This window comes from Vicugna pacos, chromosome 5 (genome assembly GCF_048564905.1).
Source record: "Vicugna pacos chromosome 5, VicPac4, whole genome shotgun sequence".
NCBI lineage: Eukaryota > Metazoa > Chordata > Mammalia > Artiodactyla > Camelidae > Vicugna > Vicugna pacos.
Window position 1 is genome coordinate 50,523,613 of NC_132991.1, and position 24,978 is coordinate 50,548,590.

At 36.9% G+C, this 24,978-nt stretch overlaps 1 protein-coding gene across 11 annotated transcripts in view; it reads right to left on the minus strand.

Moving 5' to 3' along the window:
• Positions 1-24,978, minus strand: part of ZNF385B (zinc finger protein 385B) — a 367,671-nt gene that overhangs the window by 19,446 nt on the left and 323,247 nt on the right. For all 11 annotated transcript variants that reach the window (XM_072961238.1, XM_072961239.1, XM_072961242.1 and 8 more), the window contains one exon: positions 12,162-12,324. In XM_072961238.1, the coding sequence (XP_072817339.1) occupies positions 12,162-12,324 (163 nt within the window). The remainder of the gene's footprint in view (positions 1-12,161; positions 12,325-24,978) is intronic.

Consider the following 24,978-nt stretch of genomic DNA (forward strand, 5'->3'; position numbering starts at 1 on the left):
GTTTTGTGGAGTTTTCCAGTCATTTGACTTGCACAATAGAGAAATTATATTTCAACTTCTCCAGGTTGAAAAATTGCCCTGTTTCTCATTTGTCACCAAGAGATGTGACACAGTTATTTCTGAGGCAGCTTTATTAGAGAAAATAGAATAAGTAACTCATGTCACTCAAATCAAATCCCTCAGGGAGCAGGTCCAGTAGTGATTCAAAAGCCAGGAATAAGATTAAAACCTAATTTTCTAGGTGGAATGAGGAGCATGTTCTTTTTCTTCTAAACTGATGGACCTTCCCAGAGAAAATATTCACAAGGTTCAAGGGAGACATCTGAATTCTGCTTCTCGCACCCTTGTTCTCTCTAGATGCAGACTTTAGGATTTTGCTTTGACACTCCCGGCAGGTTGAGGTGCACACTGATAATGGAGAGGTCGGCCTGAGAAGTACTGAGGAAACTGGGTCTTTCTTCATCTAAAAAAAATGTATCTTTATCTAAGAGAGAAAAATTTACAAAATTACTGTCAGCCGACAAGTTTATTGCCTCAGGCTGCTCCAGGGAAATAGATGTGAGCTTTCACTCTTTATGGACCTATCTGGCTACCGCCTGTGCTAAGGAGACCATGCAGACATTCAGGGACTGGACTGCCAAGGTGTCAGAAAGCTACCATTCCTTTAAAAATACATTGCTGAAAGGCTACCATACTTTTACATTTCTGCCTAAATTTAATCTGCTGCTTCATCGTGAAGTTGTCAAAGCGAGCTTTATATTAAAGACCTACAGTTTGCAGGAGAGAGTCTGTTGACCACAGAATGACTCCTTTAAAAAGTGATACTAATTCAGGAGGCCTGGGCCTCCAACGGGGGTTTGCCTGGGGTGTCTCATCGTGCTAGGTCCCTTACGGACACTGGAACATGGGGCCTGATGACTGCGACCACAAAAGAGCTGAGTAAGAAAGAGATATGACATTGTATGGCAGATGGTGAGGCTGCCAACTACAATACAAAACAGATGGTTAAGAGTTTCTTTCCCATTCTATCTGTGCCCCAAGATACATAAGCCTCGTCAAGTCATCAGAAGACGTTTTTATGCAAATAACATAGTATGTGGAGAATAGGAAAAAACCCCATAATCCTCTCATGAACAGGAGTTTTTAACCTGGGTCTGTGGACTTCCAAGGGGCCTATGAGTTCCCAGGATCCAGGAGCTTGGATGGTAAGAAAAAAAATTCTATAATTATTTTCACTTATCTCTAATTGAAAGTCATCATTTCCTTCAATTATAATTGAAGGCAACAAGCTACAGCAGTCTTAGTAGTACATTTAATTTTGCCACCCATAGAAATCAGACATTTCCATCAGATGCTATAGTTGTCATAAGAAGGTTAAAATATCAGTTAGGCTTATCACTACATCAAAATTATGGTAGATATTAGACCCATTGCAAGACCCAATCCATTACTGAATGCATTAATACTGTATTATTGTATCATAACAAAAATTGACAACTATATTTTAGTCCAACCGATTTTCTTTGTAAAACTATACATTTCATTTTATGGATTTAAAAAACACCATTCAGGGAATAGGCTTCAGTAGTCAGCCTCAGGAACACCTGGCACAAAAAGAGGTTAAGAGCTGTGTGGGTTTGTGGCCATCACTTCATTCTGCCTTCATTTCTATCCCTAGCCAGCATTTCAACCACTTTCTTACCAACATTCTAAATTCCCTTTCTTGTCCCTAAGTGTCCTTTCACTGCTTCAGATATTTAAACAGGGCCACCTTTCGCATCTCAAGTTGAATGGAGTCCTGGTCCTTCTGATGAGAATCCTTTTCCCTTTGACCCCTAAACTGGAGCCTCTGTTTGGCTGGCTAACTCCGGACACAGAGAGCTTAAATCCCCCGCCCAAGCCTTCCCTTCCTTCCCAGACTAGGTCAGTGTCCCTTTCTTTTCATCAAGTTTGTCATCACTCATTCAGTATTACCCTTCCAGACGATATGCTCTCGGGAGGGCAAGGCCCAAGTCGGCCTGGTTCACTGTCCCATCCCAGTACCTAGCATGACCCTGGGTGTCCAGTGGGGGCTTGATAAATACGTGCAAATACACGCACCAGCAAACCATTTTGTAACCTTTGATTTCATATATTTTGTAATTTTTTGATTTAATGTATTACACTCATATTTCACGTTGTTACCTTTATTTACTTTAAAGCTGCAAAACACTCTATTGGATATATTTACTGTATTTAAATAATTTCCCTAGGACTGATCATCTTGTTTTCAGTTTTCCTTAATACCAATAATGCTGCGATGCGTGTCTTCGTGTATATCATTTGATTTGTCTTGCTTTGTATTTAGAATTATTTCTTTGGTATAAATTACAGGAAGAGGAATTAATTGATCTAATGGAATGAACATTTTTATGGTTCTTGATTTATTCTGTGATGTTGCTTTCCAAAAGGGTTCTCAATTTAAAATGCCATAGGTAATATAAGCACAACATCTGCTAATGATTTTCAAAGAACCTAAACAAAGTTCACTCGCTATTAATCATTGTGTCTATGGATTAGTCAAAAAATTGGGTGAAGTTTTTGTTGAAAAGAATAAAATAAATAACTTTTCTTTAACCCAAAATGTAGTACACTAATTAATTTCCACATTGAGTAACTTTTTTTTATTTGTTAATAGGGAACTAAGAACAAAGATATTGGGCTAGGGAAGACAAATTATTTTAATTGAGATATGGCCATTCTGCTAGTGGGCAAAATGGGCAAAATCATCATGAGACTCTGACCCAAGTTCAAATATTTGAAAGCAAGGAATAAAATCATCTCTATTGTGACAAGAATTATGTCATTTCACATTTGAAAGAAAACAATTTCCAGAGGCTAAGTAATTAATAGCATACAAGAAACAACAAAAAATTGTACACTAAGAAACTTTTTTTTTTGCAAGATGTTAGAAGTAAAATGTATGGGCTGACAAATTTCTCCTTATTTACGGGCATAAAAGCCAGCAGGGACTTGTCAGGCAGGGGAGTGTTCCTTGTTCTGATACAGCCTCCCTCCTACTCCTTTGACGTCAGTAGCCAACCCTCAACAAGTGAATATGTGTTGGGTTGTCCCTTCCTTTAATACTGTAGCTATACATAGAACAGACTATTAACCTAGGAGGTGGGGTATCCATCTTATTGAAATTGAAGGAAAAGGGCTAACCGGTATCTTCTTGTCCTGTCCATATTCTAGGGAGGGTATCAGAGTTTCCTCCATTAAACTTTTCTTAATAATATTAATTTAATAAATGCTAACTCTGTGACTGCTACGTGAGGGATGAAGTACCAGGAGCTGAAGGGGGCATAATGGATGAGATACACTAACCAGTGGGAGAATGAGTAGAAAGGCGTTTCCTCCTTCATACAAAAGTGTGAGGAAGACCAAGAAGGTCCTTCCACATCTTTAACTGTCCCACTGGGAGAATCAGGCTCATCCAGTCTTAATGTCTGGAAATGAAAACATATATGCAAATAATTAGCTTGAGCTAATAAAACAAGCACATAAAGAGGGATGTAAGTGTAGGTCACTGTTGCATGGCATGAAAAGATGACTGTAGAGTCAAAAGGACAGGGTCTGGAAATTTCTTTGAACAAATGGTTGCTTTTTATGGCTACCATTTACGGAGTGTCTGTTACGTGATAGGCAGTGAGCCAAGTGCATTTTCAGTTCATTATTCCTGACAAAATCCTTGTGGGGTAGATAGCAGCTCTCCCATTTTATAGATGGGGAAATAGAAGGCCAGTGAACATTACTTGGTCAAGGTTATATGATCAGTGAGAGGTGGAGCGAACCAAGTTCCTTTTACTGTGCTGAACATGCAGAGTAGGTAAGTGCACTCAAGAACCAGACCTTGGTGAATACATCCTTATCCAAAGCCACTCAAAACCTGATTTTTCACAAAAACAAAACAGTTGTAAAATAGGGTGAGGAGAGAAATAACTCACTTTCTGAGATGTCAGCTTTCTGGAAGTGTCACCTAGTGAAAAAGAATCTCAACAATCTTCAAAAAACATGTGCAGTAAAGTCCATGAACCTTCATCTAAAGGTAGCATATCACAGTAGTGAATTTGAGGGACCACCCGGGTGAGACCTTGAAACCACTTTTCATCTGAATGGCTCTGAGCTATTATTTCCCCTCTCTAGGTCTCACTTTGTAGTATCTATCAGAGGATTATTATAAGATAATAATCTTATCTTATTAGGTAAATAAGATAGTATATATGAAATGTGTAGCATATTAGTATCAGGCACATAATGATCAGTTACACACTAATTATTAGTAGTATTACTGTTAAAGTTATTTTTCTGAATATAACTTGAATAAACTTGGATCTGGTTTTCTAGAATATTCTATATTAGGTGCAGCATAATGGAAAGGATGAGAGTTGACCACCCTAAGGGGCAGCTGTTACCTCTCACCGAAAACAACAAGAAGAGACAGCAGAAATAAGACCCCACAGGAGGACCAAAACCAAACAAATCCCCCCAAACTGTAAGAATATCAATAATAGGCATTTTTATTCTGCTTTATAGTTTGCAAAGCTCTTTCATAATCACTTCATTTGACTCATGCAATGTTGCTGTTATGTAGGGAGGGCATTATTCCCACTTTACAGATGAGAAAACAGAGGCTCAGAGAATGTAATGCCTTTCCTAGAGTCGTAGATAGTCAAAAGGGCAAAGAGCAAACTGCAGTCTACAGACCTGCTGTCCGATACGGCAGCCATGCTGCCCACTTAAAATTACACACTCAGTTTCTCAGGAGCCCAGACCACATTTCAGTGCAGATCAGCAGTGTGTGGCTCCCGACGCTCCTGGTGGACAGCACATGTTATAGACCATTTTCAACACCATTTTCCGTGTTTTATGAGGTAGCGCTGGTCTACAGAAATGAAAGCACCAAACCATCACTGCATCATGCTGCACCCAGTGTCCGTGACAGTGAACTTGATCCTCAGAGAAAGCAGTCAGGGAAGAGGAAAATACTTTAGAAATGCTTTTATGAAAAACACTTCAAGCTTTATATTATAGAGCTAACTTTGTGCGGTACAGGCTGTAAGCATCATCAGAATTAGGCCCAGAATCTCCAAAGGTGCCTAGTACCAGTGCTCTGCACACAGAATCTATAAACATATATTGAGTAGGTCTATTTCAACATCTACTCATTTCAGAAAAATATGCCACTGTAAGAGAATTCTTCCTGAAGCAAATAAGTTGAATGTCATAAAAGTGTAAGTAATAACCCTTGTTAAAATCTCAAGGGTATTTATGGTTGTGCATTTATAAAATTATCCAGTGTATATGCAAAGTCCTATATTCCAATATTTATTTCATGAAGAAAAGTTATAAATAAACACAATCAAATGAGATGAACACCAGTTAAAATAAATACGTCTGAAGATGAGGAAAGTTTTTAATAGTGATATAAGCCTTAAAAGGAGATATGTAAGGTTTTGCTTTTTAGAATGGTTTATAACATATCCAGAGTAAATCATAAGTTATTAGCTTCTCAGTAAATCATAAGTCAGCCTCAACTTTTAGTTCACTTTCTCAGAGCAACACCAGGAAACAGCTTGTAGAAGTGGATAGCCTGATAATAAATGCTCAGTATTACTTCAAAGCAATATAAAATGCTCCAAAAGTTTCAGAAGTTAGTTTCCAGAGGATGACAAACACTTAAGTACCTAAGAGTCTTCAGCCTTGCCTGGCAAGACACTGCTGTCAAATTCAAGGTACATGGACAAAGATGGAGGCAGTTTCATTTTTTAAATTGACTTTGAAAGTCTTAATGATCTATGTACATTTCATGGAAATACGAGCCCTGGTATAATGGTCTGTTCTCTTCAGACAGATCGGACTCAATTTATGTTCTACATGATTGTATCCAGAATTTCAGGCTTAAGATGTTTGTCATAATAGAGTTAATCTATTATTGTATGAGGGACACTAAATCTTGGCCTCCCAGATTTGGATAGATGGATGCCAAATTTATGATGGCGCTTGTCTATAAATGACAGATGCTGCCAAAGCAGAAAACTATCATTTTCTTCTACTCAACAGCACAAGGTCCTGTTGCTAGAGACAGAAATGGGGGAAAGAGTCATTTACAAAGACCTTGCTAGCTAATCAATGGAGTCCTGCAGTGGTCAGTGGAAATGAGAAGCTGTCATTTGGGAAACTTGGCCCCATTTGTAACAACACATAAAAACTGTGCAACACACAGGAGAACCCATAAAAATGACGAGGCAAGGGTCTCCATTTGTATCCTTGGCAGAAAAACTCTTTGACAAAATTGAAAATGCACTTTCGTAAGGCAACAGGATGACCATAAAAAGTTGCACTGCAGCCTTTCCAGGCAAATCATACTGATGTGCTAGTTGATAAGTGCTCTGGGTTCACATCTGAGGAACTGCCACCATGCAAACGCACAATATGCTGCAAACTGAAATGAGTTTTGAGGTATCCTAGCTGTTTTCTTTCCTTCTTAGGTCTTTTCTGACACTCATCATCTCAGTCTCCATGGTATGTTCTTGGGGATAGGATAAACAAAACAATGTCCCTGTCCCCAGTGGAATTCTTTTAGATGGAATGATTCAAAATGCTATTGAAAATGTGGTCAGCACTCAGGATAATCCCTGGACCTTTTAGGAAGTGGTTCAAGCCTCTGACCCATTGGTGATGCCCCTTTTCCGCTGTTGACCTCTGTCCCAGTGAGTGTGTTTCGCTCTAGACACGTAAAGTCTACAATTGTCAGGCTGGAGCTTTGAGAACATTTGTCATTTACCTGAAATGAGTATTTTCATTCAAACTTGCCCTTGAAAAGATCTGGAGCTGCTAAAGTTCTGTTTTATTACAGTTAAATGCTACAGATGCAACATATTGCATAGAAATTAAGGATTATCAATAAAACAAAGCCTTAATGGCCCTTTCACTGCCATAGCTCCTAGTGAAAAATATCAACAGTCAGCAAACAATTTAAAAGTAATCTATAGTCCTACTCATTAATTCTTAAAGAAGTGGGTTAGTGGTCTCTGACTTTGCCTGTTGGGGTGCTTGTATTCACTCTTCCGGGTCAGAGAAGTTTAGAAGTAATGGGAATAACAGAATACGCATGGAACAAGAGGCCCTGAGTTCCTGCCCTGACTCTGCTGGGATATGAGTGGTACAACCTCATACGAGCCATCTAATCTTTCTAAGACCCTGGTTCTTAGTTGTTATCATGTTTTTTGGGAGTAGCTTGAAGGTGATGAGTATATATTATTTTTCTTTGTAGCCCTAAAATCCAACCCAATAAAAAAAACAAATAAATAAAGCCCCCCACTAGGTTAGAAGCTCTTTGAGGGCAAGAAAATGTCTCTCTGTTCATTGTTGCATTCCAGGAAGTGGCAAAAGGTACAGATGTGCTATACTATTTAGTATAGATAATAAACATTTGTTGCGTGAATAAATGGATATAGAGTAGGTTGTGTGCATATATGAAAGATGGATACTAATTTCAATGCTACCAGTTACCAGGCTGTTGAGCGGGTCATACGAAAACATTTATGTGACTGGGTTTTATAATTCAAGGTGCTTTTATTGTTATATTTTAAGTAGAACATGCTGGTTCCATCATCTTTGCTCTTAATTGCATTTATAAAAATATCTATAGCATTTTCAATCATTCCATCTGCTTTCGTCTTTTTAGATAGCAACTGATTAAAAGCTGTTTAGCTCTAAACAGCTTTATACACTTTGAACTAGAAATGTATTTTTCCCCATCCTGATATCTGATTAATTTTTAAAACACATCTTGTGCTAAAGATAGACATATGGACCATTAGGCTGACTATCAAAATATTTTATCATTAGGTTGATTATCAAAATCTTTTATTATTTTCAAGAAATAAGATTTTTCAAATTGAGGCCCTATTTTGTTTGTTTGTTTGTTTTTTTTAACTTTGAGCCTGTTATGAGTGGTTAAATGCTGTCACAAAGAGCATTCAACTTGATCTATGGGGCATATTAACACAGGGAAGTGCACTGTCACATGGTATTATGACACTTGAACTCCAGGGAGAAATTTGGTTAGAGTGTCTGGCCAATATGTTCTAGCCATCTTCCTGAAGCTGCCTAACGCTTGCTGTGTCTTGACCTCAATTCTCCCAAAGCACAATTCTCCTCCCTCCTACCATGTTTTGAACTTCCACTGGTGCATCATTAAAAGTTAGGATAGGTCCTGGGAGACCAGAAAGCTATGTCTTTGGATTTTTACATTTAATTCTACTCTAACTTCTAAAATGTGAATGGGACAGCTCTTCTTACTTAACTGCCTGGAATGAAACATACTTAATTTTTTTTCAATCATATGGTCAGGACTTCTTCTAACAAATGAAATTCCTGTTATTGTAGTTTGAACTCATTTTGTTTACTGATCTGAGAGGAAAAAAATAAAGCTTGCCATGATGCCATGATACCCTAAACTTTTTATATCTGATAGCTCCATTACAACAAATTTCTTTGTATTGCACAGATCCAGATACAACCTGACCCAAATGATGCCTCCAAATGCATCATTAAAAAATGGTTGTCCCAGTTGCCAAAATAGGAGATAAGAAGGCTTTTTTTAGCTCTTGGAAGATTGTTAGGCTACTTCTTAGAATAAATAATCTGTGCTCTCGGGGAGCAAAGTAAGGTCAACTGTGGGTCCCATGTTTCCTGTCAGATACTCGAAATCATACTTTTCCTTGACTGATGTTAAGTGAATCCCAGGATGCTGCAATCCCAGAAGCTCCCTCCCTTAACATCTGGCTATTTCCTCTTTCTCAGGACAAGCCCTCATTGAACAATACTCTATTGCTAAGTTATTGATACTAAAATATGAGAATGGAAATTGATTTAATCAATCCTATGGATGCTGTGAATGCCTGGATTTTGAAATCTGGTAGCCAAGACATCAAGTAACTAACATATTCACTTTTCACTTGAATAGTTCAGAATCACGTTGACACTGCTTAGGCCCACGTGATAGGAACTCTTAATTCAGAAGAAAAAGACCAATGCCAGGGAATTTCAGTCTCATAAGAATAGTCAGTCAACCATGACTTTTCACTGTGACTGTTACTCTAATTTTTCACTGATTCTGAAACAAAACATTTCAGTCAATTAAGCTCCATAGTCACCATTCCTTGTCCCTCCTCCTTCCTCTCTACATCCCACCTAGATCATTTATGAAGGACTGATTTTTGTGTCTTCTCTTATTCTAAACCAGGGTTTTAAATGAAATAAAAACCAGTTACCAAAAAAATGTATGACTGACAAAGTTGTGGGAGCTTTTTAAGGACTTAGAAATAGGTGGTTAACAAAAGGTTACGCATTACACCGTTTACACCAGATTTCCCATCTGGGCAAAGCTTCTAATTTTCTAACTTGAAAATTCTACAGAACATCTGTGGGATGTTCAGTTGAACGTGACAAAATATCTATTTCAAAAATACAACCCATTTTATTTTTAAATAGTGCCATCTTTCAACAACTTTTACATTGCTTTTGTGGATATAATAGGACAAATTAAATAGTTCATTAGTATTAATATTCATTTAAAATATGGAAAAACAAAAAAGCAATTTGAATGACCTGACGAATGAATTGCCAAATAATTTATGCAGATTTTTGAGTAAGGAAACACAGAAAATGAGGTAACCTCTGAATGCAGGTAGTTTCCATTACTTTTAATCCAAGTCTGGACAGTGACATAGTGAGTGAGGTCAACAGTGTTAGCCCACAGGGACTTTGGTGGGTGGAAAAGGAAGGGACCAAGAAAGCAGAGGACACGAGATAAAAGACCACCACACAGCTGCTAAAGAAGAGATTCCATGGTTGAGATTTGTTTTCCTCTCCCCCCACTCTCATCTCCCAGGGTTCTTCCAGATCTCAGTTCTCTTTCCTTATTTATACCACTGCTGTGCTTGACCCTGGTGTGTTCCTGTTGCTCCCTAGGCAAACACAATTGTTTCTGAAAATTTCTTTCACTTCCGCATTCATCAGCATTATAGGCTCACAATAAAAGACTTGTCTCACTAAACTTTATTTTAACATGCTCATTGGGCATTTTGCAGGCTTAAGGCACGTTGTGACTGTGACCCGGCCCCTTTATTTGGATTTTCTGTTTCTATATTGCTCTTCCCTTGGGTCTGTCCCCTAATTGTTGACTTTTTCCCCCCTACTTCCTTTCCTCTTCTTCTACACCTTTCCTTCTCCCTTTAATTATCTTCTGTTCTTTCATTGATTCCTCTCTCCTTGATCCTTTTCTATTTCCATTTTTAACACTTTTTCCTGCCCATTAATTTTACTACTATGCCTAGAGCAACCCCAGTTCCCAAACAGTAATATAACTTAAGGGAGCATTGAGCACATGCAATAGCAGTGTGGGAATGTTTACAGTTCCTTCCAACTGTGCTAAGAGATCAAGACACAAAATATGCTGAAAGAATGGAGTGACACTAACTTCCACTGAGTTATCATTTTGCTTGTAAGTACTTCTGTGGGTAAAGAGTATAATTCAGGTAATAAAACCTTTGCCAGAGTATTATTTTGTAGAGGAACTAATATCCTGGAGAAAATGAAAGCAGGCAAGAAGTCAGGAGATGATGGATCCTGTTCTTCAAACCCTGGGTAACCTTCAGCAAACAACAGCTGCAAGATGGACCTTACCTTGGTTTGCTATTTTATAAACAGGAGGTAATATTTGACCCAAATATCTGATAGCTCTAGGTTAAAGATTAATTTGATAATATGCATAAAAAAGCTTCATTCTTTGGAAGGGGAGAAGCCTGATGTAAGAATTCAGTATTTACTATCTGTTCATCAGATGACATGATTTAGTGATTCTATCACGCAAAGAACAAGTCTTTATCACCAGATTTGGGTTGGCTCACTCAGTCCAGGCTGCAGAGCTTTGGGACCTTCCTGTCAACAACGGCCCCTTCCTGCACAGTCTCTTTATCTGACCAGGCTCTTCTGAACCTTCTTCTTACAAATGGCTTTGTTCTTCTCCAAAGGCCCTGGGCAGCCACTGGGAAGCTTTCTTAAGTCACCTCCTCAAATTCTACAATGATTTGGAGAGCAGAAGAGAATCAGGTGAGAAGGGTGTGTCTGTTGTTTCCCATATGTGTCTGTATGTTTAGAGAGGTCCCTAAAGAGAGTCTCAAATCTAACAGAAAGGAATATATTCTCCTAGTCTCCTTTAATAGACACCGTTTCTCAGTCACTGTAACAAGATGACTTATCCATCTTGAGCCCTAAGGGGCAGATGTGAACATGCAAAAGCCTATTAAACAGTCAATATTATAGTATACATTTTAGAAAAATACCTTTTTCCCTCTTCTTTCTGAATCATTCAGTTTGAACCTACTCAGAAAAACTGCTGACTCACTGGGACTATGAAACACTCTTCTTAAGAGGTACTTCCGCTAGTAGCTCATTTCCAATTATATAAAGTTCTTCTGTTAGTCGATTCATAACTGTGAATAGTTCCTTTAAAGTCCTCGAGTTCATTTGTAACTCTGAGGGGAACTCTACGAAGATCTTATGAAATCAAAAGCTTTTATTACTGAACACATTTCCAGATTCACTTAGTAAAGCCACTCTTTCAGAAAACTTTACCTTTTTGCCCCTTTCCTCCTCTTTACTGGGGTAAAGAAAATATAAATATGTCTGTTAATAAGCAAGTTTAAAATTCCTTCACTGAAAAAGCCCACAGTAAAAACCAAACATAAAATGAATAGAAATGAATAACAAACTCAGAATTTTAGATTCTTTTTTTGACTTTTGTCTAAACACAATGTAACCAAGAAGTCTCCACTTATTTTCATGCACATATACTTATATATATATATATATATATTTACACATACACATATATATACGTAAATGTATATATTTAACAACATGGAATGGTAACATATCAAATGCTTAGATTCCGTGCAAACACATAACCTTTTCTGCGAAGGAAACATATTAACATTATAAAAACAAATCATGGAGAGGAACGTGCAACAGTGGAGAGGAGCGGGGAATGGGGTAGGGGCAGGGGACCAGGAGGAACACAAAGAATGTAAAGAACAAAAAGTGTCATTGACCTGATTTGTCAGAGTTGTTGCCTGTGATTGGAGTGATGGAGCAGCTGGGATTAGCCTTTGCGCTGTCCTTGGAAGAAACCATTTTGGGCTTATTTTTCGTTGCCTCTAGTGCTTTGACCTTCTTGGCATGTTTACTTCCTTTGTAGTGGGCCTCGGCCTGGCTCTACAAAGGAGAACAAATCAGGCTCATTTTTTTGCTACTTACAAACACCACAATGGATGATCATGCAGGAGAAAATACATTCAATCATAGGCACCACAGACACTTACAACTCAGCACTCAACTATGTTTTTGGTATTTAATGAAGTAGTAGACCGGTATCCTAGAGTATTTTGCAGGTTGAAACCTTCTCTATACAAAAACAGAGGACTTATGTCTTTCAAAGCCAGACATTATACGAGAGGACAACAGGGTCAGGGCAAAACTGGGACGAAGGTGAACTTTGTTATTAGTGCCCTCCCACCACTGCCCATCGGGGTTACTTGTCAAATGTTTGGCTGGCAGCAAGCTGCCTGGGGTGCCCTCTCCAGGCGTGGACTTCTACAGCCATTCCATCTTGTTTCCCTTCAACTACAAACTTGCTCCCCTGCATCTATGTTCCTCTTGGCTCTGCTCTGAGAGCTACTGATGTGACAAAGCAACCTGCCAGTGAGTGGAGGTGGCACTGCATTTTGGAGTCATCTAGCCATGCTCTGTGTGTCATTTTGATGACTCCAGTTCTAAGAATAGACAACATAAGCCCCAAAGGAGGGAGGGACAATCCTTGTTTCTGATCTCAGAGGTGATTCTGAAGTCAAAGCAGTTAGTGTTACATTCACCTATACACAAAGCATAGGTGGAACTGTGACTTCAAAACTAGGTTAAAAAAAAAAGAAGAGAGACCCAGGCAAGTGAACATTAAAAATCTTCAAAAGACAAAAACAACTTACAGCAAAACAAGAAAATATTTAGTCCATTTTCTGACATTTAGAAAATTCTCCTCTGCCTAGAGAATAAGGATTTTATCTTTTTGGTATCTAGTATAATGTACATATTAACAAAAAAAATCTAAGTATATTCACTTGAATTTCATTTTGAATAGACCCTGAATATATAAACATGGACTTGATTAAAAAAACCTAAAACATATATTATATGGTATATTAGCTTAGTTATTAAGGTGAAGAGGATGATAAACCTGTCACATAAAGTGAGTTTTTGTTAGATTTCTAAAGCAACAATAACTTTTACATCAGTTTTCTTTATATACCTTATGTGTTTGAAGATGATCATACTAATGTTTTCCTACATTTTCCTCAGCAAGCAGCGTACAGGTGGTGTGTGTGTGTGTGTAGATACACGTGGCAGTGGACAGAAGGAACCAGGTTTTAATTCTGTATTTCAGTTAAAGATATAAATGATTTTTCTAACACATAACCTTGATTACCCAAGGCCAACAGACTTACACTGAATAACTTTCTAAATATCTCTTCATAAATATTATTTTATACCATCATTGACATCATTTTAGCTCTTAGTTTGCTCAGGGACCTCTCAGATTATTCTCTGTCAAGTTGAAGAAGAAAACCGAAAAAACCCAAGGGAAGAGAGAAGTGTAACATTATTTTAAATCTTTTATTTATTACTATCTGAGAATAGTTAAATCCAGTATATATAGTTAGGTAGATACAAAGAAAATATACAAATAAAAATTTAAAAATTGATAATGTGAAGAAATAATAATAATGACTAATATTATTGAGCCTCTGCCAAGAACAGTTCTAAACGTATTACATGTATTAGCTGATGTAATCTTCATAATACCCTTTGAGGTAGGTACCAATAATAGTCAGCACTTCACAAATAGGAAACTGGGCACGAGAAGTTAAATAACTTATCAGAAGTCACACAGGTAGGTGTGGAAGCCATTTTGTGGCTGTGAAATGCTTAGGTGTGTACCCCTATTTCACTGTATACTCACACATTAAATATACACATACTCAGAGTAAGTTAACAGTACAATTTTATTAGAAGTAAAAAATTACACACCAAGAATGCACACTGTTTTTAATGACTCAGTGAAAGACTGTATTTTAATAGACATTTCTGTGAGTAGGGAAATATACTAGCATAGTACATTAGAACTGATCCTTCTGGTGAGTAACTAAGAAAGTCTTGCTTTTAAGGTAGATAATTTCTTTAGGATACCAGAAGACCTCCTAGTAATTCATCTTTCCAAGTATTCTAAACAGTGAGATGCTACTTTAGTGCCCTTTGGCTGAAGAAACATACAGTTCTCTAAATAAAACTTCCCAGCACAAGATAAGCAGCGTGTCATTTCCTCATTACTATTTCCTGGCATCACTGCGGAAAGTTAACAGCATCAATTAGCACTTGGGGTAAAGAGCCAGCTAAGTGATACCTCACCGGATGCCAGGAGGGAAAGAACTCTCCAGAACCGTGATTCACTTTTCTTTTGAGGTCTGGGGCATGAAGAAATGAGCGTTCTTAGTGCTAAGGACTGCAGTTTGCAAAAGATTTGGAGGAAAGAGTGGCAGGCACCACTCACTCACATCTGGCACCTTTCCAATTCCCTGGTGGTATTCTTGGTAATAGCACTTTGCTTTCCTCAGTACTGTATCTGAGGTGTCAACAGCTTCTAAGTCCTGGGCAGACCTTCAAGTGAAACCGAGACACTGTTAAACAGTGACACGATTAACCTGACTTCATTATCTGGGAATCTCCTTACTTGAGGAATGAAAGAAACATGGACAAGAGCCAGAAAACCAATGAACTCAGCAGTGCAATCAAGCCTGATCAACCACGGCTTTCACGTCCCTTCTGAGAGTCTTGGTTAACCAAACTGACCTACTTTGCACCTCAGTGACTAACGAGCAGACACATATTTGTCTAGCACTAATGGCGTGCTTTCTGATTCTACCCCGAAGTGCTGCTTTACCCCTAAACTGGCAGTGATCAAAGAAACCCCTTGCTGACAACTTCCAGAATTAGAGTTGCCCAAACCATCATGCTGACTCCACACAAGAATTCATCCGTATCTAGGTTCCTTTTCCAGAGGTCACTCCAGGAGCTACCTGACCACCCACTGGTAGAGGAATAGCTTTGATGGGAAATATCCTGGAATTTTTTCTTCCATTTATCTCCATCTTTGTCACTAAAGCCCCTCAGTTTCTGAAGTCCTCTACATCTCTGAGGACACTACAGGTCCAAGTAAAAAAGATAAATAATGAGATAATGTATTGCTTTACAAATAAGAATGCAATAATGAGAAATTCAGTAATTCACTGAGGTCCCATTTCTGTTTTTTACCTTATTTCTATTTTGGACTTTAGAGAGGTGGATAGGATCTTGTAACAAGATGTAAAACTGTGTTCACTTTGTACAGAAAAGGCAGTCCAAACACAAACTGGCAAGTGACTGGGGAAGGGTAATGTCACCAGAAAAAGTCCGCAACTGCTTATTTACCAGCAGACCTGATCTTTTTGTATTTTAAAAAGTAATTAGAATCATTTTCTTAATTAAAGAAATTGTATCATTATTGGCATCTGTTTTTTCTGAGACCTTAGATTTCAGTGTTAAGCAGTGTTAGATGGGAAATAGCAGAGGTCAGTTAATTTTCAGAAAAACCCTGTATATTAAAATGCCAAATAAAACAGATGTCAAACAAATTACCACAAAACCAGGCTAAACTAACAAGGAGAAAATCTGATTATTTATTCCACAAAGAATTATTTAGCACCTGCCATGTGCTAGACATTGTAAAAGATTAAATATAAAGACCCTACTCACAAGAATGGTAGTTGGAAGAAAAGATGTGCATACAATGACTATAATCCCAAACAGAGGGTCAAATTGTGAAATGAAAGTAAACAGCAACAAAGAAGTATGGGACTCAGAGGAGGGGTGAACTTCTTCGGATTGGAGGGCGATCGTGGAAGTTTCAGGGAAAAGGGACATCAGAGCTGAGCTCTGTTCTGGGGGCAGGGTTCTGAAGTGGCAGTCTGGAGGGGGATGTATTTCACGTAGAGGGACCAGCATGTGCTAGGGTGGTGACACCCTGTGAATTATGCAGTGTTTCTTGGGCACACCCGATTTTCAGTACCACGGGGACACAGACATAACAAAGGAGCACTAGGGAAAAGGTGGCCACATTGTGATACCTCGAAAATTATTATCCTGTATAAAGCAGAAAACGTGTCATGGTGTTCTATAATTAAAAAAACAAATGCTCTACTTAAAGGCATCTTAAATAGATGGTTCTAAGTAAGATGTTGCTTTTACATCACAGATTTTATCCTCTGCTCCAAAGTATAATCCTACATTCAAAAGACAACCAAATTATTTATATAGAAGATTAAATAATTTGAGATAAAAGCATGGCACTGAAAATACCATAGTTACACATACTAAGAAACAAACTAGAGATCACTGGGTAACAGCTAAATAATTACTTGAGTCTCTGCTTTAACATGAGACTATTTTTAACTATTAAAATGCTTTTTGCATTTATTTATGGCATGGATAAGATCACACACTCTCAGAGACAAAGCTACCACATAGAAAACATAAGATGCACCCAAGAGAAAGGCTTACTTAATTCAAAGGTAAGTCTTTCTGCTGATATTTGCAATTTTAAGGCCTGCAATATCAGTAATGACATACTACTGGCTTTGATATTCACTTCGCTCAATCCTCATCTATTGGGATCTGTTGAAAACAAAGTCCAGACAAAATTATAACCGTTATGGAATTTTTTATCTTAAAAAGACACAATGCCTTTGCTAATTTCTAATTTATAGCTAAGTGAAACCCTCCAGGTTGCCACACTGTGTAACTGCAGGGGACGAGGGGGCACCATTCATATAGAGTTTAATGTGAATGGCGTCCTCTGGATTCCTTCAAGGCCAGAGTTCTGGCTATGGCTTTTCATATTTACTGGCTTTGTAATTTATATGTGTAAAACCCATCAACTCCAAATATTTCTATATTACTAACGAGAAAAGTGGTGCCTCTAGGAAGAAAACAATGTGCACTCTAGACTGCTAATTCTCTTTGGAGCTAATTCAGATTCTGTCAAATATCATGAAACAGAAGTAGAGTTCTTCAGCGATAGCTGCTTTGAAATGCCACTGTTTGAATACATGGGCATTACAGATGTCTTTGTTCATGTTGTCCAAAAATTTCCATGTAGGCAAATAAAGTTGTTTCTTAGAATGCTAAGCTATTTAGTGGGCTTCAAGGTAATTTTTCAAATGCAGTCTATTCGTCAGCTAAGAATCTGGATGTTCATGCTTCTGGTGCATGATTCACTGGTGGAATTACTTTACACACTGAAACACAGAAAAGCAATAAGTGGATCTAACAACGATGACAGAATTGACACAATGAATTGGGAAAACATGGCAGCTTGAGTTTATAATTCCCCGGAATATAGCAAAAAGTGGCTTTTTAAAAAAGTGCTTTTATTTTCTAAATAACATTGTTTCTTAAGCGTTCCTAGTGAACAAAATTTTGCCTCATTTTCCCAGTGAGTTTTATATTTCTATTAAGTGGAGGTGGACTATTAACTTTAGATGATTCCCAGCGATCTAAAATTCCTCCTCTGGATATTCAACTACACCTTACGCTTAGGGATAATTAGAACAGGACATAAAAGAGACAGTTATTTGAGCCTGACTATATCAACTGTGATCTAAGCCCCACATCCTTTCATTTGTTGAATTCTGATCTCTCTTCCTGTCATCTCCTTTTTTTCTAATTAGGCCATAATTAAAAATCATCTCCTTTTAAAAACAAATTAATCATTTATATGTGTCAAGGTAAAGTTCATCCCAGAAAACTAATTTCTTCATTCTATTTATGAATACTGCAAATTATAGAGACTATATTTTGAAAAAGATTTTTCCCCCATCAACCTAATGAAAGTAGGTTTATGTGAATTTTTTCAATATAGATAATGAATAATAAAATCAGTCTTATTTAATGTCACAACTTCTTTAACTTCACCACAATATAGTTAAGAATTCAGCAAAAGGTATCTGAGATGCTTACTCTAAAAAAAAAACAAGACTGCTTACTTCTTCATTTCATATTATGTTAAAATTTTTTAAAGATATACTTTGTCTTCTGGGTTGGGGGGCTCAGTATCTGAGTCAATGTAATGATAAGGTATGTGCAAACTCTTAGTATGTGCACTCAAGCTTAACTGAGACAAGATGAAGTAAATGAACCCTGACAAAATATGCTCTTAACTTCGCTTCCAAATTGTAAGGGGAGCAAGTCAAGAACTCCACACAGAATGCACTTGATAAACCATACTAAGTTATTATGCTCAAAATGGGAAAATTAGTGCTCTGTACACTAACAATCTTGAATATGTAATAATAGGAACATTTATAACTTATGAAAATATCTAATTGTCTCAAAGAATTATGCATATGGGACCTAACTTGTTAAAATGACTAAATCTTAGAATTTTTATGAAACACATGGATATCATCTTTTATTTTTATAATACATTATAAAATATCAAGGATTTGTTAATAATTACTTAATATACTTGACTCATTTATTTTTTGATTTTCCCAAAAGTATTCAATATTATCCACCTCTCTTAAAATAATTTCAAATTTCATATTAAACTGGGACATTTTAGTTAATAATTCTCCATTGCCTTGAAATATAAAGAAGAGTTTACAGTGATTTCACAGTGACATCCAAAGTTTCTAACGTGTGTGAGAGTGCTGCTATCTTTCACTGGGGAAATGGATTGCCATTGTGTGCTTTACAAGAACGATTTTTGTGACTCAGTGATAAGTAATGCAATCTAATTCAAGTCTGCGCATTAAAGCTGTGACTCTCTAGCTAATTCAAGTCTTCTGATAGTCCTTTAAATTAGGCTCCCAGGCTTCCACACATTAATTTTTAATCAGTCTAGAAGGTATTACATTTACTTCCATTTCCATGGTGAAGAAATTTACATAAATGATATAAATCTAAAATTAGAATTTACATTGTATCTCCTTATATTTGATATATAATACCCTTAATGCAGATAAAAGTGGCAAAGTAACTTTGAAAATGCAATGCTCAAAAAATTGACTGAAAAATGGCTTTACTAATATTTTAAATATGTTTAATATATTATTTATTATTACTCATTTGAAAATCTCTTTTACAAAATAGATTTTTATAATACTCATACCCAAAGTCCTAAACCAATTTTTAAAATCCAGTAGACATTTTATAATTTAAAATTAAGTGAAATATATAAATGTGAAGATTAATACCATACCGTTTCAAAACATACAAGTATTAGTAAGAGAAAATAATGAAAATGTACATCTTTAGTAGTCACTTAGCCAACCTGAATCATGTTATGGCTGTCTTTATGCTAAAGTACCAGATTAAACTAGAAATGTCCATTCCAGTTTAATCTGGTCAACCTTTCCTACATAAAAGAAATTAGTCTACTAATTTAGAGGAAAAACTAAAATAAAAATGCCTATAAATATGATTAACCCATAAATATCAAGTATTTCAATATAATCAGTGAATGCTAAGTGGACTTTCAGTTTCTAAGTCTGTGAAATAGTATCTAAATGTCCTGCTCACCAAGAAGAGTGCTTACTCATCTTTGAGTCTCCTGAAGCACCTACTGTATGGTATAGACACAATATAAAGTTTCTGAATAGAATACGACATTGTGTATTCTACACACACACAATGTCGTATTCTATTCAGAAACTTTATATATATATATACATACATTTGGGATAGAGGAAGGGAATATATATATATAAAAATATATATATGATAACATATATATCTACATTTTGCATAGAGTAAGGAAAATCTTCTAAAAGCAGGAATTTAATGCTGGGAGCCCATTCATTCTTTCATTCAACAAATACTTTTTGAATATCTATTATGTTCCAGGCATCATTCCAAGTGTGGGATGCAGGTCTAGTGAAACTTACATTCTAGCATGGGGACATAAACATAAAACATAAATTTACATATATTTTAAGTAAGTGTTAAATTTATGAATATGTTAGGTGGTGCTTTTAAAAATAAGGAAAAGTAAGGAGGGAGGACAAGGATGGGTTGAATGTCATTTTAGGTATTCAGGGAAGTTTCTGTTGAGAGGGCATTTGCACAGACCCCTGAATGAAGTGAGGCAATTAACCAGGTAAATATCTGGGAGAAGACCATTTTGGGTCTAGGGACTGCAAATAGCTATTCTAAGGATTTTGACTTTTACTCTGAGTAAAATCCCAGCAGTGTTTTGAACACAGGAGTAACCTTGTTTGACTTCTGTTTGTAAAATGATCACTCTGGTTACTGTGTGGAGAACAGCTATGTGTGTATTGCAGGGGTGTTGGGGGTGAGGCACAAGTGCAAAAGGAGGCTATTATAACCATCCAAGCAAGAGATAAAAACGGTTCAAAATAAAATACCACTGAAGAATCAGAAAGATTTTAAAAGAATAATTTTCTTAACCAGTAGTTACAATATTTGGAATATCTGCAATCTTTGAACTCGAATCAACCATAATTTCTACAGAATTTCATTTTTGTCCAATTAGCTGTTACTTTTGTTTCCTCTAAATTTAAACTGTATTTAGTTTTTGTCCAGGTAATATCATCACACAGTTGAGACGTATGAAACAAAAGCATACACAGTGAAAGTGTACCTCTCAGACTCAGCCATTAGTTGTTGCCACCTTTTGTGTATCCTGCCAGAGATAATTTACAAGTCTATCAAGCAAACATATATGTGTGTGTGCATTTTTCCTTTCTTCCATTTTTAGACAAATGCCTATATACTACATATGCTGTTCTGCACTTTGCTTTTTTTATTTAGCAATAGATCTTAGAGATATTTTAAAGCAAGTAATTAGAAAGCTTTCCAATTTTTAAGATGCATATGTATATTTATTCCATTATATTAATGAACCATAATTTATTTCAACAGTATCTTACTGATGGGTATGTAGGTTGTTTTTCAAAGTTGTGCTGTCACCCATGAAGCAAAAATAGGCATTAGATGTTTCAAATGATTATTTTTCTTCTTTTTACAACTAGAAATGATTTTTAAAATACTTTAATTAAAGCAGACACTTAAACATTTCCTAATTAGTCTCCCTACCCAAATTTTTGATTATGGATATATTATAATTATATGTTTTCCTAACAATATTTCTGGGAATCAGGCAATAAAATGTGCACATACCCCTGCCCTGGGCTTAATAAAATGGTATAAAAATTTGGGAAAAGAAAGTCCATCGAGATGAAACTTCAATAATGGAAATGATTTTAAAGGCAAGAGATACATATTCCCAAGAAGGAGACTATAAGAAAAAAATGTTTGGATAAAACAATGTTTGTTTAGGGAATTGTGAATAATCTAGTCTGAGTGAAATGTGGGTATGTGTGGAGTAAGAAGGATTAGGAAGGCAAATGCCATATTATTTAGGCCTTAAACACTAGGTAGTGCGAAGGTAGTTAACAAATAGCATATTTAAGTTAGATAGTAATGAGAAGCCACTGATGGCTTTTGTTCCAGCACAATCTGATCCAGCTAAGACCTACTAAAAGGAAAGAAAAGACAGTAGAGTAAATAGAAGATTCTCACCACAACAAGTCAAGGAGTAATGGGGTTCCTAAATACACAGATTTCAAATTTCAGGGGCCTCTATAGAGTTTATAAAGCAAAGCTAGAGCTTTTACAGAAAAGGAGCTATTCCTCCTATTAAAGCACATCTCTATCTAGAAATTCTGTTCCGTTTTTGCCTTCCCTAATGTCTATTATCCCTTCTCTTTTTAAACATTTATATCAAACTCCCCCTTCCCAGAACAAATCCTTATCATGGTGTTTAAAGAAGCCTTGATCTCCCCAACGCAAAGTAGACCATCCCTCAACCTACATTCAACCTTGGCTTTTCACCCTTTCTGCCTTATTTCACAGACTAATCTGTTCAACTAATTGCATGCACATCTCCATTTTCGCTTCTCTAACCTGGTTCACCTCAATCCACTGAAATATCACCAAGACAACAATGCCCTAAGTCCTAAAACCAAGAACATCTTTTATTCCTCATTTTGCTTGACCAATCGGGGTACCTGACCCTGCCGATCTCTCACTTCTTCTTTGGAAGGCACTTTTTCCCAGGCTCCCTTCTAGGTTGGTGTTCTCCCACCTACATTTCAGAACAGTTTGCAAGCTCATCTTCCTCTGCCCAGGCACTGAATTGTTGATAAATTCTGAGGCTCAGTTTTAAGCCTTGTCTTCTCATTCCAAACGTTCCTGTCTACTTCCTGTTCAATCTCACCCACACAATTTCCCCAGTCACCTTTACACCGATAATTCCCTGGTTTCTACCTCTCTAGTCCAGATCTCTCTTCTGAGCTCCAGACTCATAATATCCACTCAGACATCTCAAAGCACCTTAAACATAAGTTCAAAACCAAAGCTGTCTTGCCAAAACTACCTAGTCCTTTTCCTAGCATTCCTTTTCTGCTAACAGCATCACTCTACATATGTTGTAAGAGCTAAATCCAGGGATCTTTCTCATCGTCACCCTCTACCTCCACCCGCACATTCAATCACTGAGTCCTACAGATACTCCCTCCTAAATATTTCTCTAATCAAGCCAGCTGTTTACATCTCAACCACAACCACCTTGGTCCAAACTGTCATCATCTTCCACCTGGACCACTGCAACAGCCTCTTTAGTGATCACCCAAAGACTCCTCTTGCTCTCTGATGATCTGTTCGCCACACGGTGGCCAAAGTATGTTTAAAAAGTGAAAATCTGAACATATCATTCCTCTGCTTAAAATCTTCAATGTCTCTTCACTGTTCTTGGTTTAAAATCTAAAATCATCATAATCAAGACCTATATGTTCTTCTCCCTACCATTATTTCATTGGGTAGCAGGCTCTATGTTCCTCTCTGAGAATATAATGGAGCCTAAGTACAGTGCTAGCCTTTCACACATGCCTAAAACACTATCTCTTTTCTCTTCTCCTAGTTAATTCCTATTCAGCCTTCAGAACACAGCCCAAATATTACTCCCTTAAGAAGCCTTCCATGATCCCCCAGACTAGGTCACATCATAATTCTTGGATTCTTTTCTTTATAGCACTTCTCATAATTAAAAAATATTAATTTTTATAATAATTTGATTAATGGACACATAATATTCATTAAGGCTTGTACCTATAAGATTTTTGTTCTTCACTGTACCTCTTGCACTGTGCACATTGCCTGAAACATTTTGACATTTCATAAATAATGATTACATGGATGAATAAGTGAATAAATAAATGGAGAAAGTCTTTATTACTTGATATACAGAATTAAAGTAAAGGTAGAGAAAGAAAAAATAACAGGAGTTTATTTTAGAAGTTTCAGACCCAAATAACAGGATAATGGTGTGGGATAATGGTAAAATGATTAACAAAAAAATGCAGTTGTGATGGGGTGAGGAAATTTTGCAGAGGAAATTTTGTAGATGATAGGTGAAACCCTGGGAATGGATGAGATTCCTGATGAATTAAGTAATGAGAGGAGAAAACCTATTTTTAGGAAAGAATCTTGAGAAACAGCTATGTTTAATAGGTAAGATGAGGAAGAGAAATCAGCACTGGATACAGAGGAGAGGCCAGCAGAAAAGCTGGATATACAAGAGAGTAATAAAACCCAGAGGTCAACAGAAGTGAAAATTCCAAAGGAAAAATAATTAAAAATATACATAAACAACTAACAAAGAGGAACTATAGCCTTATTGAAGTATAACATCTTAAATGCTAAAATACCCTTCTGTAATTTCAAAACAGCCTCATAAAATAAGTGGAAAACAATATGAGGACTTTGTGTCCTGAAAGAATATTTGATAATGTTGCACAGAAAGCATAGTGGTAGCCATGTCTGTGGAAATAAGGGGTCTATTTATATTTCCTACTCCAAAGAAAATTATAGCGCCTCACCCATCACTTAAAAGAGCTGAGGAATGCAGAACCACAGAGAGAACATAGCAACCAGGACGAGTGCAAACACAACATCAGGTTACAAAAATTACTGTGAATTCAATAATAAAAATAGTGACAAATAGTTACTATTTACTGTTTGCTCTGTTTGCTGTGTACCAGGCTCTGTGCTAAGTGTGTTACAGTCAGCATCTCATTCAATCCTCATAAAAGCATGTGAGACAGGTATTCTTAGTCCAAGTCTGTGAAAAATCAAGTGTCCAATAGCACACTGCCAGAAATGGAAGTCCCTGAATTTAAACCCACGGTGAGAGATTAGGTTCTTAACCACTATGCCATTGAACCATTGAAGCAATTCCCAAGCCCAGGGTCCAAACAGCCTTCACAGGGGAAGATCCAAAACAGAACAGATTCTCTCCTTTAGCCACTCTGGTAAAAGATGATCTTCATTTCCTTAGAAAAAATGATCTGGAGGTGGAAAAAGGTCTGGGGAGGTGAACTTTAAGGTCACAGAAGGTACAGTGTTCTTTGTAGAGAATGTATTCACTAATTCCTAACCAACCCTTGGGTTGCATAAATTAAAGATTTAAAAAATCCTCTTTAGGACCATTTATCCATTTAGTGAATAAATGTGCTAGGTACTGGGGGGACAGCAATGCACAATGCATACTCAGTCCTTGTCCTGACAGAGCCAACAATATTGTGTGTGTGTGTGTGTGTGTGTGTGTGTGTGTGTATTAGAAACATATATTAAACAAACAGTTACATAATAAGGTATCTTTACAACCTGTGATACATTTCTTGGAGGAAAACTGCTGGGTGT